At 61.2% G+C, this 16,032-nt stretch overlaps 1 protein-coding gene across 2 annotated transcripts in view; it reads left to right on the top strand.

The window, feature by feature from the left end:
- Positions 1-16,032, top strand: part of TRIP4 (thyroid hormone receptor interactor 4) — a 37,613-nt gene that overhangs the window by 892 nt on the left and 20,689 nt on the right. For both annotated transcript variants that reach the window (XM_064157147.1, XM_064157146.1), the window contains exons 2-11: positions 277-440; positions 1,315-1,451; positions 3,149-3,385; positions 5,477-5,555; positions 8,005-8,134; positions 8,875-9,087; positions 10,772-10,889; positions 12,357-12,541; positions 14,153-14,277; positions 14,884-14,975. In XM_064157147.1, coding sequence (XP_064013217.1) covers positions 277-440; positions 1,315-1,451; positions 3,149-3,385; positions 5,477-5,555; positions 8,005-8,134; positions 8,875-9,087; positions 10,772-10,889; positions 12,357-12,541; positions 14,153-14,277; positions 14,884-14,975 — 1,480 coding nt within the window. The remainder of the gene's footprint in view (positions 1-276; positions 441-1,314; positions 1,452-3,148; positions 3,386-5,476; positions 5,556-8,004; positions 8,135-8,874; positions 9,088-10,771; positions 10,890-12,356; positions 12,542-14,152; positions 14,278-14,883; positions 14,976-16,032) is intronic.

The raw sequence follows: 16,032 nt of genomic DNA, 5'->3' as shown, positions 1-16,032 counted from the left end.
CTGAGCTGGTGGGAGGCGTCTCTGCCCCTGGCAGGGGGTTGGCAGTGGTTGATCCCTGGGCTCCCTCCCAGCCCATTCCGTGGTTCCATGGATCTGTGACGCATTCTGTTACACTCAGCCCCACAAGTGACGTCCCAAAGCTGCTGTCTCCTCACCCTGCTCCTGCCCTGCTGTCTGCAGGAGCCAGGTGTGAAGAGGCCAGCTCAGTTGCGTGTCTGTGTGATGAGACCCTGAGCACAGCAGTTCCCTCACCCGTTTTTTCCACCCTGCCTGCAGGTACATCCTGTCCATCAGGAAGGAGGAGGAGATCCGGGAGTATGTCATCGACCTGCTGCAGGGCACCGAGGGCAGGAGGAGTCTCTTTGTGGAGGAGCTGCTGGCACGCTGGCGCCAGGCCTCGCAGCTGCCGCCCCAGCAGCCTGTCTGCTGGAGAAGGGAGGGTCAGTGCTGTGGGAAGGGAGGGACCACGGAATGGGCTGGGGTGGAAGGGACCTCCAAAGCTCATCCAGTCCAAGCCCTGCATCCAGCAGGGACATCCTCCACCAGAGCAGGCTGCCCAGAGCCCTGTCCAGCCTCACCTTGAGCATCTCCAGCCACGGGGCCTCAGCCACTTCCCTGGGCAACCTGTTGCAGTGTCTCAGCAGCCTCCTGCTGCAGAACTTGTTCCTCACATCCACTCTCAATCTGCTCTGCTCTCATTTCAAACCATTGCCCCTGCTGCTGTCCCTGCAGTCCTTTGGGCACAGTCCCTCTGCAGCCTGCTTGGAGCCCCTGCAGGCACTGGCAGGCAACTCTGAGCTCTGCCCTGAGCCTTCTCTTCTCCAGGCTGCACACCCCCAGCTCCCACAGCCTGTTCCCACAGCAGAGGTGTTCCAACTCCCTGATCATTTCTGTGGCCTCCTCTGGCCCTTCTCCCTCAGCTCCATATCCTTCCTGTGCTGAGGGTCCCATATCTGGCCCCAGCACTGCAGATGAGTTCTCTCCAGAGCAGAGGAGAGGGGCAGGATCACCACTGTGGATCTGCTGTCCACACTGATTTTGCTGCAGCTTGGGCTGCAAGCTCACATTGCCTGCTCACATCCAGCTTCTTGTCCATGAGCACTGCCAAGTCCTTTTCCACAGGGCTGCTTTCTAACTAAAGCCTCTGCTGCCTGCTGAAGGCCTGGGCCCAGCTGGTTGCTCTGTTTGTGGTTGCTCACATGCCACGAGCACCATGCCTGGGTCTGTTTCTCTTCACTGTGACAGGTGAGAGCTGGGGGCTGTGTTTCTCCTGCTGCAGCACCCCAGCCTTGCCTGTGCCCTTCTGACTTGCAGAGACAGCAGAGGTGCCTCGGGCTGCAGAGCAAGCAAAGAAGGCCAAGCGCAAAGGGCGGAACAAGCAGGAGCTGCCTGCGCACGCCGAGCCCAGCGCCCAGCCCGAGGAAGTCAAAACCCCTCTCGACCTGGCCAAGGTGAGTGTCAGGGCCAGCCGCAGCAAGCTGTGTGCCCTCCAGCGAGGGGGAGGCTGTTCAGAGCTGAGATTTGGGGCTCAGGCCAGCCCTGCCCCAGCCCACTCTGCCTGTGGGGTGAATAGTGTCAGGGTGAGGGGAGTGAGGCCTCTCCTTCAGCCCTGGGCCCTCACTCCCAGAAGGACACTGAGGGCTGCAGCAGGGCCAGAGAAGGGCACAAAGCTGGGGCAGGGTCTGGAGAGCAGGGCTGGGGAGGAGCAGCTGAGGGGGCTGGGGGGGTTGGTGTGGAGAAGAGGAGGCTGAGGGCAGAGCTCATTGCTCTCTACAGCTCCCTGGGAGGAGGCTGCAGTGAGCTGAAGTTGGGCTCTGCTGCCCAGCTTCAGGGAATAAAAGGAGAGGAACCGTCCTGGAGCTGTGGCAGGGGAGGGTTGGGTTGGAGAGGAGGAGAAATGTCTTTGTTGCCAGAGTGGTGAGGGCCTGGCAGAGGCTGCCCAGGGAGGTGGTGGAGTGCCCATGGCTGGAGGTGTTCCAGCTCTGTGTGGCCATGGCACTTGTGGCCATGGTTTGGTGCCCGTGGTGGTGCTGGGCTGCTGCTGGGCTGGGAGGTCTGGGAGGGCTCTTCCAGCCCAAAGAGTTCTGTGATTCTGTGAGTGTGTGTTTGTGTCTACAGTAGGTTGGAAGGTCCCTCCCAGCCTAACCATTCTGTGAATAAAAAGCACTCTGGGAGGAGATGAGCTGCTGTGGGAAGCTGTTGAGCACCCTTGAGCTGCCAGTGCAGGTCTGCAGGGCGGGCAGCATCCTGCCACACAGAGCTGAGCAGTCTCAAACAGCAGCTGGCTCAGCAGCAGCTTTCTGGCCTTGCTTTGTTTGGGTTGCTTGGACCTTGCCTGGCAGGCCTAAGCTTGTCCTTCTGCTGGGCTGGAGGGTGAGGATGGAACATCTCCCTGCCAGGGCAGGCTGCGGGAGCTGGGGCCCTTCAGCTTGGAGCAGAGTGGTTTGACACAGAGAGGTGCAAGGTTTGCCACCTTCACGAGCAGGCTGCTCTCAAAGGCTGTGTCTGCTCATCCCTCAAGGCAGGTCAGGACTAATTCTCATGGGCAGCCCAGGCAGTTTTGGATTCTCCAGATGTGGCAGTTGAGAAGAGGCTGTCTGCAAGGCAAGGCTTCACAGTGCCACCTCTTCAGTCAGCGCAGCAGCCAAGAGGTTACCCTTCAGAGGGCCAGCTCGGCTGAACAGCTCAGTTGGTGGCATTCCAAGAGGAACCGAAAGCCAAAGAGGAGCCTGAGGGCTGCCCTCATCCCTGGTTAGAGAGACGTGCAGGGCAGGGTGGGCAGGACAGAGCCAGGCTCTGCTCAGGGATGGCCAAGGACAGCACAAGGGGCACCGGGTGCCAGCTGGAGCAGAGGAGGTGCCATGGGAACAGGAGGGGAAACGTCCCTGTGAGGGTGCTGGAGGCCTGGGGCAGGCTGCCCAGAGAGGTCTGGAGCCTCCTGCTCTGGAGACTTTCCAACCCCCCTGGATGTGCTCTGGCAGGGGTTGGACTGGATGAACTCGAGAGGTCCCTCGCAGCCGCTGCCAGTCTGTGATTGTGATTCCGTTGCAGGCAGGCAGAGGAAGGCTCCTTGAGCCTGCCCAGGGCTGGGTGCTGGCTCTGGGCTGCGCTGCCACTGTGACTGTGTGTCTGTTTCTGTGCTCACCAGGTGCAGGAGAGCGGCACTGGGGTCGGCGGTGCCGGTGGCAACAGCTCTAAGAAGAAGGCCAAGTTTGTCAGCCTGTACAGCAAGGAGGGGCAAGACAGGCTGGCAGTGCTGCTGCCGGGCAGGCACCCCTGCGAGTGCCTGGGCCAGCGCCACAGGCTGATCAACAACTGCCTGCTCTGCGGCCGCATCGCCTGCCAGCAGGAGGGCTCCGGGCCCTGCCTCTTCTGTGGCGCTCTGGTCAGTACCCAGCGGCTCCCACCCACTCTGTGCCAGCCTGCTGGGCTCAGCCTGCCAGGCTGCTGGGGAGCTGCCAGCACCAGCGCTCTAAGGGTGGCCAGGAGAGAGCCTGGCCTGGATCTAGAGTCTGCTCTGCTCCTCTGGCCCCTGGCCTGGCTCTAGAGTCTGCTGAGCTCCTTTGGAGACTTTCAAGCCCCACCTGGATGCATTCCTGTGTCACCTGCCCTGCTGATCCTCATTTGGCTTCAGGGGTGGACTCAATAATATTCAGAGGTCACTTCTTAACCCTGCCACTCTGTGACTGTGACTGAGTGGCTGTGTGACCACGTGGCACTGTGACCAAGTGGTCATGTGACTGAGTGGCTGTGTGACCACGTGGCACTGTGGCCGAGTGGCTCTGTGGCCGAGTGGCACTGTGGCCGAGTGGCTCTGTGGCCGAGTGGCTCTGTGGCCGAGTGGCACTGTGGCCGAGTGGCTCTGTGTGGCTCTGTGGCCGAGTGGCACTGTGGCCGAGTGGCACTGTGGCCTAGTGGCACTGTGGCCGAGTGGCTCTGTGGCCGAGTGGCACTGTGGCCGAGTGGCACTGTGGCCGAGTGGCTGTGTGTCTCTGTGGCCGAGTGGCACCTGTGGCCGAGTGGCACTGTGGCCGAGTGGCACTGTGGCCGAGTGGCACTGTGGCCGAGTGGCACCTGTGGCCGAGTGGCACTGTGGCCGAGTGGCTCTGTGGCCGAGTGGCACTGTGGCTGAGTGGCACTGTGGCCGAGTGGCTGTGTGGCTCTGTGGCCGAGTGGCACCTGTGGCCGAGTGGCACTGTGGCCGAGTGGCTCTGTGGCCGAGTGGCACTGTGGCTGAGTGGCACTGTGGCCGAGTGGCTGTGTGGCTCTGTGGCCGGTGGCACCTGTGGCCGAGTGGCACTGTGGCCGAGTGGCTCTGTGGCCGAGTGGCACTGTGGCTGAGTGGCACTGTGGCCGAGTGGCTGTGTGGCTCTGTGGCCGAGTGGCACCTGTGGCTGAGTGGCACTGTGGCCGAGTGGCACTGTGGCCGAGTGGCTCTGTGGCCGAGTGGCTCTGTGGCCGAGTGGCACTGTGGCCGAGTGGCTGTGTGGCACTGTGGCCGAGTGGCTCTGTGGCCGAGTGGCACTGTGGCTGAGTGGCACTGTGGCTGAGTGGCACTGTGGCCGAGTGGCTGTGTGGCTCTGTGGCCGAGTGGCACTGTGGCCGAGTGGCTCTGTGGCTCTGTGGCCGAGTGGCACTGTGGCCGAGTGGCTCTGTGGCCGAGTGGCACTGTGGCCGAGTGGCTCTGTGGCCGAGTGGCACTGTGGCCGAGTGGCACTGTGGCCGAGTGGCACTGTGGCCGAGTGGCTCTGTGGCCGAGTGGCACTGTGGCCAAGTGGCACCTGTGGCCGAGTGGCACTGTGGCCGAGTGGCACTGTGGCCGAGTGGCACCTGTGGCTGAGTGGCTGTGTGGCTCTGTGGCCGAGTGGCACCTGTGGCTGAGTGGCACTGTGGCCGAGTGGCTGTGTGGCTCTGTGGCCAAGTGGCACCTGTGGCTGAGTGGCACTGTGGCCGAGTGGCACTGTGGCCGAGTGGCACCTGTGGCTGAGTGGCACTGTGGCCGAGTGGCACTGTGGCTGAGTGGCACCTGTGGCTGAGTGGCTCTGTGGCCGAGTGGCACTGTGGCCGAGTGGCACTGTGGCCGAGTGGCACTGTGGCCGAGTGGCACTGTGGCCGAGTGGCCGTGTGGCAGTGCAGCCCTGTGGCTCCTGCTGCGTGTCTGTCTGGTCTGCCCCAGTGGCTGTGCGAGCCCCGAGAGGAGCTCACTGTTGTGTTGCTCATCTTCTGCGGGAGGTTCTGCTCCTGTCTCGTCCTGCTGGGCTCACCGCACAGCTTGGCCACCGCCAGAGCCCAGAAGGCCTAAGCTGGACCTTTCTCAGGGCTTGCCTCTGGCAGAGAATGAGCTTTTGGGGTTCTCCAGGTGGACACAACGCTAGAGGCAGGAGCTGGCAGCTCCCTTGGCTGGGTGGGCAGTCCCGTGGCACTGCTCAGGCGTGTGCTGTCCTCCCTGAGGCCTCCTTTTCCCCTCCCCCTCTAGGTGTGCACTAAGGAGGAGCAGGACATTCTCCAGCGGGACTCCAACAAGAGCCAGAAGTTGCTGAAGAAGCTCATGGCAGGTCAGCAGCAGTCGCGCGGCTCGGGGGGAGGAATCCCACTGGTTACGGAGCCACAGAGGGCAGGGGCTGGAAGGGACCTCCCGAGATCATCCAGTCCAAGCCCCCTGCCAGGGCAGGGTCAGCTCCAGCAGCTCACGCAGGAACATGTGCAGGCAGGTTTGGAATGCCTCCCGAGATGGAGGCTCCAGCACCTCTCTGGGCAGCCTGCTCCAGGCCTCCAGCACCCTTCAGTTGCAGAAGCTCCTCCTCTGGGTTCTCTTTAGAGCTGCTAGGAGGTCCTGGAAGTCCTTAGGAGCAGCAGCTGATCACAGTGGGCCTGGGATCTTGCCCTTGGAGATCCTGATGTGCTTCAGGATCTCCTTCCCTGTTTTCTTGCCCTTCCCTTCTGCCCCTGCCAGGACCTGCATTGTGCATTATCCCTGCAGGGGTTGGCTGGAATGTGGTGAGAGCTTTGTCCTAGGAGGGAAAATCACAGAATGCCAGGGGCTGGGAGGCACCTCCAGAGCTCATCCAGCCCAACCCCCTGCAGAGCAGCAGCACCCAGAGCAGATCACACAGAACACATCCAGGTGGGGTTTGAGTATCTCCGGAGAGGGAGACTCCACAGCCCCCCCTGGGCAGCCTGTTTCCATGGCACTTCCTCTGCCTCAGCTTCCACCACTGCCCCTTGTGCTGGCACTGGCACCACCCAGCAGAGCCTGGCTCCAGCCTCTGCCACTCACCTGCACATCTTTATAAGCATGAAGGAGGTCACCCTCAGAGTCCTCTCCCAGCAGCACAGCCCCAGCTCCCTCAGGCTCTCCTAGCAGAGCTGTTCCACTGCCTGCAGCATCCTTGTGCCTCTCTGCTGGACTCTCTCAAGCTGTTCCCTGAGGTCCTTGAACTGAGCACCCAGAACCAGACCCAGTACCTCAGATGTGGCCTCAGCAGAGCAGAGCAGAGGGGCAAGAGAACCTCTCTGACCTACTCACCACAGCCCTTCTAATGCACCCCAGGATGCCCTTGGCCCTTCTGGCACCAGGGCACATTGCTGGCTCATGGGCACCCTCCCACCCACCAGGACCCCCAGGGCCTTTTCCCCTTCACAGCCCTCCAGCAGCTCAGTCCCCAGCCTGTGCTGCTCCCTGGGGTTGTTCTTTCCCAGCTACCAGCCTCTGCCCTTGCCCTGGTCCAGCTTCATTCCACTCCTGCCCAGCTCTCAGCCTGTCCAGGCCTGGCTGAATGGCAGCACAGCTCTCTGGTGTGTCCCAGCCACTCCACCCAGCTTGGTGCCACCAGCACACTTGCTGGCAGTGCCCTCTGTGCCCTCAGCCAGGGCACTGATGAACTGGTCTGCGTACTGACCCCTGAAGGACTCCACTGGTCCCAGGCCTCCAGCTGGACTCCATCCCGCTGACCACAGCTCTCTGACTTCTTCTCTTCAGCCTGTCGCGGAGGGGGACTCTGCCGCCTGCGCCGGTTGTGGCAGAGGGGAGAAATGAACTGATGCGAGAGGGTACTTTATAAAAGTATCTCTGTATTAGCTTCAGTGTTTCAGCTCTCACCACCCCCAGGCGCTGAACTTCAGTGTTAGTATTTGTTCTGCGTGGTTATGAAGGCATTCTGGGGATATATCAGGCATTAGCTATTACAACAACTAGCAAACCTTCCAACTAGTAACAGAGAGAGTTTTCCCCGCGGCTTACTGCCGCTGGGGGGCAGGTACTACTTGCCCAGCAAGGGTGGGCAGAAAGCTGTTTTCTGCTCTATGGCAGAGGCAATAGAAGTTACAGAAATTCCAGAGGCATTCAAGTGTTTACTCACAATTCTGATTAATCAACAACCACCCTCCGGGGCTACGTCACAGCCTGTGCCTAGTGTCCAGTTCTCCAGGGTCTCTGCCTGTGGACTTTGAGGCTGGAATGCTCTGGCATCAGGGGAAATGACAGCCTCTGGCCTTGTGCTGCTGGCTCCTTCTGGCTGCTGTCTCCAGGGATATGTGTGCAGGATCTCAGGTGCAGAGGCAGGGTTCCGTGCGGGTCTAACGCGGGCTCCTCAGGCCGATCGAATGCAGACAAGTGGGGCTGCTCCTGGCAACTTGTGGCAATGGCACACACCAGGCACTCATAGAAAGGCAGGCAGAGGTGAGCTCTGCAAGGAAGTACACAGGCAGGCAAGCAAGCAGTGTGGGGCAGGCTGCACGTGAGCCTGTGTGCCCCTATTTATTAACTGTGGGCCGAGAGTTATGGCCTCATTGGCCACTACAATGACCAATCACCACCAGCACCCCCAAGGCCTTTTGCTCAGGGCTGCTCTCAGGCCAGGCACTGCCCAGCCTATATCAGTGCCTGGCGTTGATTTTGGTGTGAAGTTCTTCTGGTGCCTTGGGTAGCATCTGGTTTGGGAGACATGTCTGCAGGTTGGGCTTTAGACACCCGAGTGCTGAGCTGTGGTTTGTTTTCCATCTCAGGTGCCGAGAGCTCAGGGAATTTGGATGCCATAAGCAAAGATCTACTGCCTCGGGAGGAAGCACGGCTGAAGGAAGGCCTGGAGATGGCTGTGAAACACAAGGACAAGCTGCTGGAGTTTGACAGGACGAGGTAGGAAGCTCTTGGGAAAAAGCATCAAGTCCCTGGCAGGCTAACAGCAACCTGGAGTGCTGTGTCCAGTTGTGGAGCCTCTGGGACAAGAGGGCCATGGAGGTGCTGGAAGGTGTCAAGAGAAGCGCCACGAGGATGAGCAGAGGGATGGAGCTGCTCTGTTGTGAGGAGAGACTGAGGGAGTTGGGGCTGTGCAGGCTGGGGAGGAGAAGGCTCTGAGGAGACCTTGTTGTGGCCTTGCAGTATCTGTAGGGGCTACAAGCAAGTTGGGGAGGGACTTTTAGGCTGTCAGGTAGAAATAGGACTGGGGGGCATGGAGCAAAGTTGGAAATGGGGAGATTCAGACTGGGTGTTAGGAAGTTCTTCATCATGAGGGTGGTGAGAGCCTGGCGCACGTTGCCCAGGGAGGTGGTGGAAGCCTTATCCCTGAAGGTGTTTAAGCCAGGCTGGATGAGGCTCTGGAGCCTGATCTAGTGTGAGGTGTCCCTGCCCATGGCAGGGTGGTTGGAGCTGGCTGAGCCTTGTGGTCCCTTCCAGTCCTGACTGACTCTGTGGTTGTAATCTTTGAGAGCTCCTCTCACAGCCTGAACTGCGGCAGCAGACAGCTGAGTGCTGTTGGGCAGGGCCCTGTGGGGGGGTCCTGGCCTCGTGTCCCTGCCATGCAGCTCGGCAGAGGGCAAGCAGAGGCATGGGGCAGGCAGAGAAGCGTGACGCTGATGCCCCACGGGTGCTGTTGCCAGCGTGCGGCGCACACAGGTGATTGACGATGAGTGTGATTACTTCGCCACCGACTCCAACCAGTGGCTGTCGAAGCAGGAGCGGGAGGCGCTGCAGCTGCGGGAGCAGCAGCTGCGGGAGCTGCGCCATGCCTCCCGCGGGGCCAGTACCATCACCCTCGACTTCGCCGGCAGGCAGGTGCTGGAGGACAGCAGCATGGCACAGTACCACAGCAGGTGAGTGCCATCTGGAGGGCGGCCTGGCCGCGTCCTGAAGGGCATGGGGCAGGGCAGCTGAGCAGGCTGAGTCCTGCAAGGGCGTCTGGGGCACGAGGCCACGGTGCGGTCCAGGTCGGTTTGGTTTGGGGTTTCCCCTGGGAGTGTCTCTGGCGGGCAGCAGATCTGCAGCACAGCTCGGCTGGGACCCTCCCCTAAGCCAGGCTGCCTGAGGCTTGCAGGCGTCAACCCTTGGAAAGGGCCTGGTGCGCACGCTGGGGATCCGGTGCGCGTGGTGAGGATCCGGTGTGCGTGGTGAGGGCCTGGTGCGGCACTGAGGGCCTGGTGCGCGTGCTGGGGATCCGGTGCGCGTGGTGAGGGCCTGGTGCGGCGCTGAGGGCCTGGTGCGCGTGCTGGGGATCCGGTGCGCATGCTGGGGATCCGGTGCGCATGCTGGGGATCCGGTGCGCGTGCTGAGGGCCTGGTGCGCACGCTGGGGATCCGGTGCACGTGCTGGGGATCCGGTGCGCGTGCTGGGGATCCGGTGCGTGTGCTGGGGATCCGGTGCGCGTGCTGGGGATCTGGTGCACGTGCTGAGGGCCTGGTGTGTGTGGTGGGGATCTGGTGTGTGTGGTGGGGATCTGGTGTGTGTGGTGGGATCTGGTGTGTGTGGTAAAGATCTGGTGTGTGTGGTAAAGATCTGGTGTGTGTGCTGAGGCCTGGAGTGTGTGGTAAGGATCTGGTGTGTGTGGTAAGGATCTGGTGTGTGTGGTAAGGATCTGGTGTGTGTGCTGAGGCCTGGAGTGTGTAGTAAGGATCTGGTGTGTGTGCTGAGGATCTGGTGTGTGTGGTGGGATCTGGTGTGTGTGTAAAGATCTGGTGTGTGTGCTGAGGATCTGGTGTGTGTGGTGGGATCTGGTGTGTGTGCTGAGGATCTGGTGTGTGTGTAAAGATCTGGTGTGTGTGTAAGGATCTGGTGTGTGTGCTGAGGATCTGGTGTGTGTGTAAGGATCTGGTGTGTGTGTAAGGATCTGGTGTGTGTGGCTGCAGAGTGGCATGCAGAGGTCTGGCTGGCACCACCGCTTCATCTCACCGCTTTGCCCTCGCTAGGAGGGGCAGCCAGGCTGGCGTGGAGCACAGGGCTGGTGAGGAGTGCCTGAGGGAGCTGGGGGTGTTCAGCCTGGAGGAAAGGAGGCTGAGGGCAGGCCTCGTGGCTCTCTCCAGCTGCCTGGAAGGAGCTGGGCTCAGGTGAGCATTGGCCTCTTCTCATGGAACAGGGGATAGGCTGAGAGGAGATGGCCTCAAGCTGCAGCAGGGCAGGTGTAGAGAAGACACTTCCTCACTGAAAGGGTTGCCAGGCGCTGGCACAGGCTGCCCAGGGGGGTGGCCGAATGCCCGTCCCTGTATGGCTTGCCAGGAGGCAGAGCTGTGGTGCTGAGGGCCATGGCTTAGCTCCCTCCTGGGCAGTTAGGTGATGGTTGGGCTGCAGGATCTGAAAGGGCTTTTCCAACCCAAACGCTTCCAGATCCCATGCTCTGAGGTTCCAGGCAGCTCAGAGGTGAGCGCTCAGCCTGGCATCAGTGAGCGAGGGCAAAGGCTGCTCAGGAGGGTGGCACCACGGTGGCAGAGGAGCGTCGGTGTGGGGAGAGGGGAGGCACTGCTGGGGCGGGCAGGGAGCTTCGGCAGCCACTCTTTGTCTCTGCAGGCTGGACGAAACCATCGAAGCCCTTGGGTCGGGCAGCCTCAGCCAGCCGGCCGGGAGCCCCGAGGCAGCGGCTCCGGCAGGCCTGCGCAACCCTCGCCTTCTCCAGCCTGCACCTCAGGTCAGTGTGGCTGCAGTGCTTTAGCCCCGGCCAGTGTGGCTGCAGTGCTTTAGCCCAGGCCAATGTGGCTGCAGTGCTTTAGCCCTGGCCAGTGTGGCTGCAGTGCTTTAGCCCCGGCCAATGTGGCTGCAGTGCTTTAGCCCTGGCCAATGTGGCTGCAGTGCTTTAGCCCTGGCCAATGTGGCTGCAGTGCTTTAGCCCAGGCCAGTGTGGCTGCAGTGCTTTAGCCCCGGCCAATGTGGCTGCAGTGCTTTAGCCCTGGCCAATGTGGCTGCAGTGCTTTAGCCCCGGCCAGTGTGGCTGCAGTGCTTTAGCCCCGGCCAGTGTGGCTGCAGTGCTTTAGCCCCGGCCAGTGTGGCTGCAGTGCTTTAGCCCAGGCCAATGTGGCTGCAGTGCTTTAGCCCCGGCCAGTGTGGCTGCAGTGCTTTAGCCCCGGCCAGTGTGGCTGCAGTGCTTTAGCCCTGGTCAGTGACTGCCTGTGGGAGAACTGCCAATCCCTGCATGCTTCTGGTACCTCCTGCCCCACCCGTGCTTGAGAGCTCCGAGTTGGGCACAGGGAAGGTTTGCCCACGCCCTGGCCGGCTCCCTGCTCCTGGCAGGTTTGGCTCCTCTGCGTGTCAGCCTCATGTCTCCTCTCCAGCTCGGTGTGAACCACAGTTCAGAGGGCACAGTGCCTAACTGCACTCCACTCCCTGGAGTGCAGGGAGCATCTGGAGGGGGATGATTCCCAGCTCTGGGTGCTGCTGGCAGCTGGGAGTGCTCTCAGACACCCACAGGGACCCATGGAGACACTGGGTGGGGTTGGAAGGCACCTTCAGAGCTCATCCAGTCCAATCCCCTGCAGCCAGCAGGGACATCCCCAACGAGGGCAGGCTGCTCAGAGCTCCACACAACCTCACCTGCAGTGGTGCCAGGCATGGGGCTGCTCCCACCTCTCTGGGCAACCTGAGGCAGGGTCTCAGCACCCTCAGCATAAAAAAATCTCTCCCTTTTCCCCAGTCTGAGTCTCCCTCTTGCAGTTCAAACCATCGCCCTGTGTCCTGCCACCACAGGCCCTGCTCAAAACTCTGTCCCTAGCTCTCTAATCACCTCTTGAAGCACTCAAAGGCCACCAGAAGGTCTCCCTGGAGCCTTCTCCTGTCCAGGCTGACCAAGCACAACTCTAAGCCTGTCCTCACAGCAGAGCTCTTCCAGCCTTGCCAGCACTGCTGTGGCCTCCTCTGTCCCTGCTCCAGCAGCCCCTGTTTGTGCTGAGGACTCCAGAGTTTAGCTGTGCTGCCCATAGCGGGTCATGGCTGTGCTGTTTCTACTGCCAGTGCCTGGTGTGGAAGTGCCCTGAGCCTGCCAGGGAGGGCTCCCACTCGGAGCCTTTGTTGTTAGGTGGGGAAGAGCTGCACTTTGCACTCAGTGCTCGTTGTTCCTAGAGAGCTGCTGACCTTGGCCTTGTGTCTTTTGCATGCTCTGCAGTGGGTGGACCAGACTGGTTTGCTGCCCCTGAGGAAAGGGCAGTGCCTGGAGGCTGGCAGGCAGCCTGGCTCGGAGCGCAGCAGGCTGCGGATCCAGGACCGAGAGCTGCAGGAGATCTCTGATGAGGGTTGGTGCCTCAGCATGCACCAGCCCTGGGCCTCCTTGCTCGTGAGAGGAATCAAAAGGTAAAGGGAAGCCTGGGCTGCCATGTGTCCTGACCAGCTTGGCATCGTAGGTGTCGACAGTCAGGGCTGGGCTGGGCTCTGGGTGAGTGCCAGAGGCTCTCTGTGACCCCCTTTGCTCCCCAAAGGGAGGAAGGGAGGGAGACTGTTGGGGTGGGAAAGGAACTGAACCAGCTGGGGTGGAACAAGAGCAATGCCATGGAATAGAGACACAGAGACACAAACCAATGTGGGACCCAAGCCCTGATGGCACCGAGGGCACCACTGGCACCACTGCTGCTGGGAACAGGCAGTGTGCAAGTCCCAGGCTGGACTCAGCAGCAGATGGGAACTGGATTCAGGAGCTGGATTCTGGAAGTGGCTTCAGGAGGGCACAGGGATGGGGCTGGGAGGGAGAAGGGACAGAGTCCTGCTGGGACAGCAGCCAGGCTTGACCCCGGGATCCCTCAGCCTTCTCCTGCAGATGTCCTCCCTGGGCTGCAATCCTTTATTGGGCAGTTGAGGCTCACCTGTCCTGTCTGCTCCTCCCTGCACCTCTGCCTTCCTGCCCTGCAAGGTGGGGCAGAAGCTGTGGCAGTGCCCTCGGTGTGCCCAGGAGCAAGTGTCAGGCAGAGGCTTTCTGCATTCCAGCCCTTGGCAGTGACTGTGCCCAAGGGCTTCTCCCTGCCAGGAGCAGCTCCTGGCTGTGCAAAGCTGCCCTGAGCTTCAGAGAGTGCCTTGGTGAGCAGAGGCTGAGCTGGGCAGTGCCAGCTCTGAGCAGAAGTGGTTCTGTGGCTCAGAGCAGGAGAGGCAGTGAGGTGGGATGCTGTGCTCCTCAGAGGACTTGCTCTGTACAGTGCCACAGCTGCTGGCAGCCGCAGATTTGGCAGCTTTGTGTCCTCAGGCCCTCTTTGAGCAGCTGCTGAGCTCACTGCGCCTGGCAGTAGCTAAGCTGGCAGGTGCAGGCTTCTTCCCCAGTGGGCAGATGCAGAGAGGCTGCAGCAGGGTTGGGATGTGCCCTGGGGGGCATCAGCTGGAAAGCTATAAGAGGCTCTGCTGCATTTTTTGTTCATTATGAAGACCCAACAGTGGCATAAAAAACAGTCTCTTGCCACCACCTTCCTCCTCTGGGCTGGGAAGAAGGCTCTGAAGACCCCTTCAACCCAGCCTGTTACTCACCTGTCCTCCCACTCAGAGCTGATCTTCTCTGGCCTTTGCTGCCCTCTGCAGAATTGGCCGTTCCAGAGAGCAGGAACATTTCACTTCCCAGCCCAAGGCACTGCAGACCCTAACACGCCTCGGGGTGTCCCAGGGAGGCCCTCGGCTGCTCCCCTGCTTCTGCAGAGTCAGTCCCTGGGGATCCCCAAGAGCGGCTGGCACTCGTTCAGACTCCTGGGCCACTGCTGCTCCCTAGGTCCTTCCCCTGCCCAGTTCTGAGCTCACAAAGGAAGGCATCAGCAGCTCATCCTGCCCCCACGTCCGGCAGGGCGCTGGTGTCCATGGGCACAGGCTCTGCCGCCACCTTCCTGCAGTGCCACCAGGCGGGGCCAAGCCCAGCGGCCGCGGGAGCTGGCGTGGGGAGACGTTGGAGGGGTTGTGTCCTGTGGGTGGCCTCAGCTCTCCGCTGTCCCGCAGGGTGGAGGGCAGGACCTGGTACACGTCTCACAGAGGGCGGTTGTGGATTGCAGCTACGGCCAAGAGACCTTCTGCTCAGGAGATCTCGGAGCTGGAGGCCACCTACAGAGTGCTGCTGCAGCAAGGTGAACCTGCTGGGCTGGCTGCAGTGCCTGCTGTGCCGCAGCTCTCCGCTCAGCGCTTGGTAACTGCCCTGCTCTTCCCCCTCTCCGCAGCCTTCCTGCCATAGCTGTGGCGGCAGAGGCCTGCTCTGGGCTTGGCCCAGGGGGTGAGCTGGCTGCCATGTGCCCGCCTGTGTGCAGGCATGTCAAAGGCTTTTTGTGCCTCCTGACCTGGCAGAAGTGAGGTGGGAGAGCTGGAGCTTCTCAGAGGGTGTTCCTCTCTTGGCTGGGTGGGAAGGGCGCTGGTGGCTGCTCTGCATGCCTATCTGCATGGGGTTTCTGCCCCTCAGCCACCCTCGGTGCCACACAGCAGCTCCCTCAGCTCTTCCTTGCCCTGTGTTCCTCCCTCAGAAGCTAAGTAGGGAAAGGTGCATCAAGAATTAGAGCTCCCAGCCTCAGTCCCATCGTGGTGAGCTCCAGCTGGATGAGCTGTAGAGCTGCTGCCTGCTTTCTCCTGCCCCAGACCCTGAAAATGCATGGAGGGGAGGGCAGGGCACCTGGGGGTTGGCAGACAACTCCAGCTGTGGATGTGGGAGTGTGGGCCCCTGAGGGATGTCTCTTCTGGTGCAGATGTGGAGTTCCCAAGTGATTACCCCTCAGGCTGCCTGCTGGGCTGCGTGGACGTGGCTGACTGCCTGTCGCAGGAGCAGTTCAACGAGCAGGTGAGTCCCACCAGTGCACCTTGGCAAGCTGCTGCTAGCCAGCAGCTGTGCAGAGGAATGCCACTGGCCACCACGAGGTGCTCTGGAGAGCTCTGGAGAAGACACTGAGTGGGAGCTTTAAGGCAGTGTTGAGAGAAGGAACTCATAGAGCAGGTGCTGGGAGAGGGGAGACTGATTGTGGAGAGGAGGGGCAGCCACCAAGGGATGCTCAGAGGGTGACAGGGTGCTCAGACCTCACAGAATCACAGCCACAGCCAGGCTGGCACAGACCCTCAGCATCACCAAGTCTAACCTAGAACCCTACTCTACTAGATTCACCTTAAGCCACAGCCCCAAGCACCATATCCAGATGACCTTAAACACATCCAGGCTGGGTGACTCCAGCCCCTCCCTGGGCAGCTCATTCCAGTCCCTGACCGCTCTCTGCGAAAAACTGTGTCCTAATGTCCAGTCTAGACCTCCCCAGCCTCAGCTTGAGGCCATTCCCCCTTCTTCTGTCTGCAGTTCCTCTGAGTAGAGCCCAGCAGCAGCCTCTGCACAGTGTCAACTGCAGCACTGCCTGCGGCTCTGGGGCCCCCAGCACAAGAGGGACCTGCAGCTGCTGGAGAGGGTCCAGAGGAGGCCATGGAGGTGATCAGAGGCTGGAAAAGCTCCCCGGTGGGAACAGGCTGCAGAGTTGGGGCTGTCCAGCCTGGAGAAGAGAAGGCTGCAGGGAGAGCTCAGAGCAGCCTTGCAGTAGCTGAAGGGCTGCAGGAGAGCTGGGGAGGGACTTTTGTCCAGGGCTGGCAGTGCCAGGCTGAGGGCCAATGGCTTTGATCGGGGAGAGGGGAGACTGAGAGTGGAGAGGAGGAAGAAAGTGTTGAGAGAGAGGGTGGGGAGAGCCTGGCAGAGGCTGCCCAGGGAGGCTGTGGCTGCCTCCTGCCTGGAGGTGCTGTAGGCCAGGCTGGATGAGGCCTTGAGCACTCTGGGCTGGAGGGAGGTGTCCCTACCCCTGGCAGGGGTTGGGACCGGATGATCTCTGAGGTCCCTTCTAGCCCAAAGCAGTCTCTGTCTCTCT

Source organism: Pogoniulus pusillus, chromosome 17 (assembly GCF_015220805.1).
Source record: "Pogoniulus pusillus isolate bPogPus1 chromosome 17, bPogPus1.pri, whole genome shotgun sequence".
Lineage (NCBI taxonomy): Eukaryota > Metazoa > Chordata > Aves > Piciformes > Lybiidae > Pogoniulus > Pogoniulus pusillus.
The sequence above is the reverse complement of the archived record's forward strand: the minus strand, read 5'-3'. Positions and strand labels throughout refer to the sequence as shown.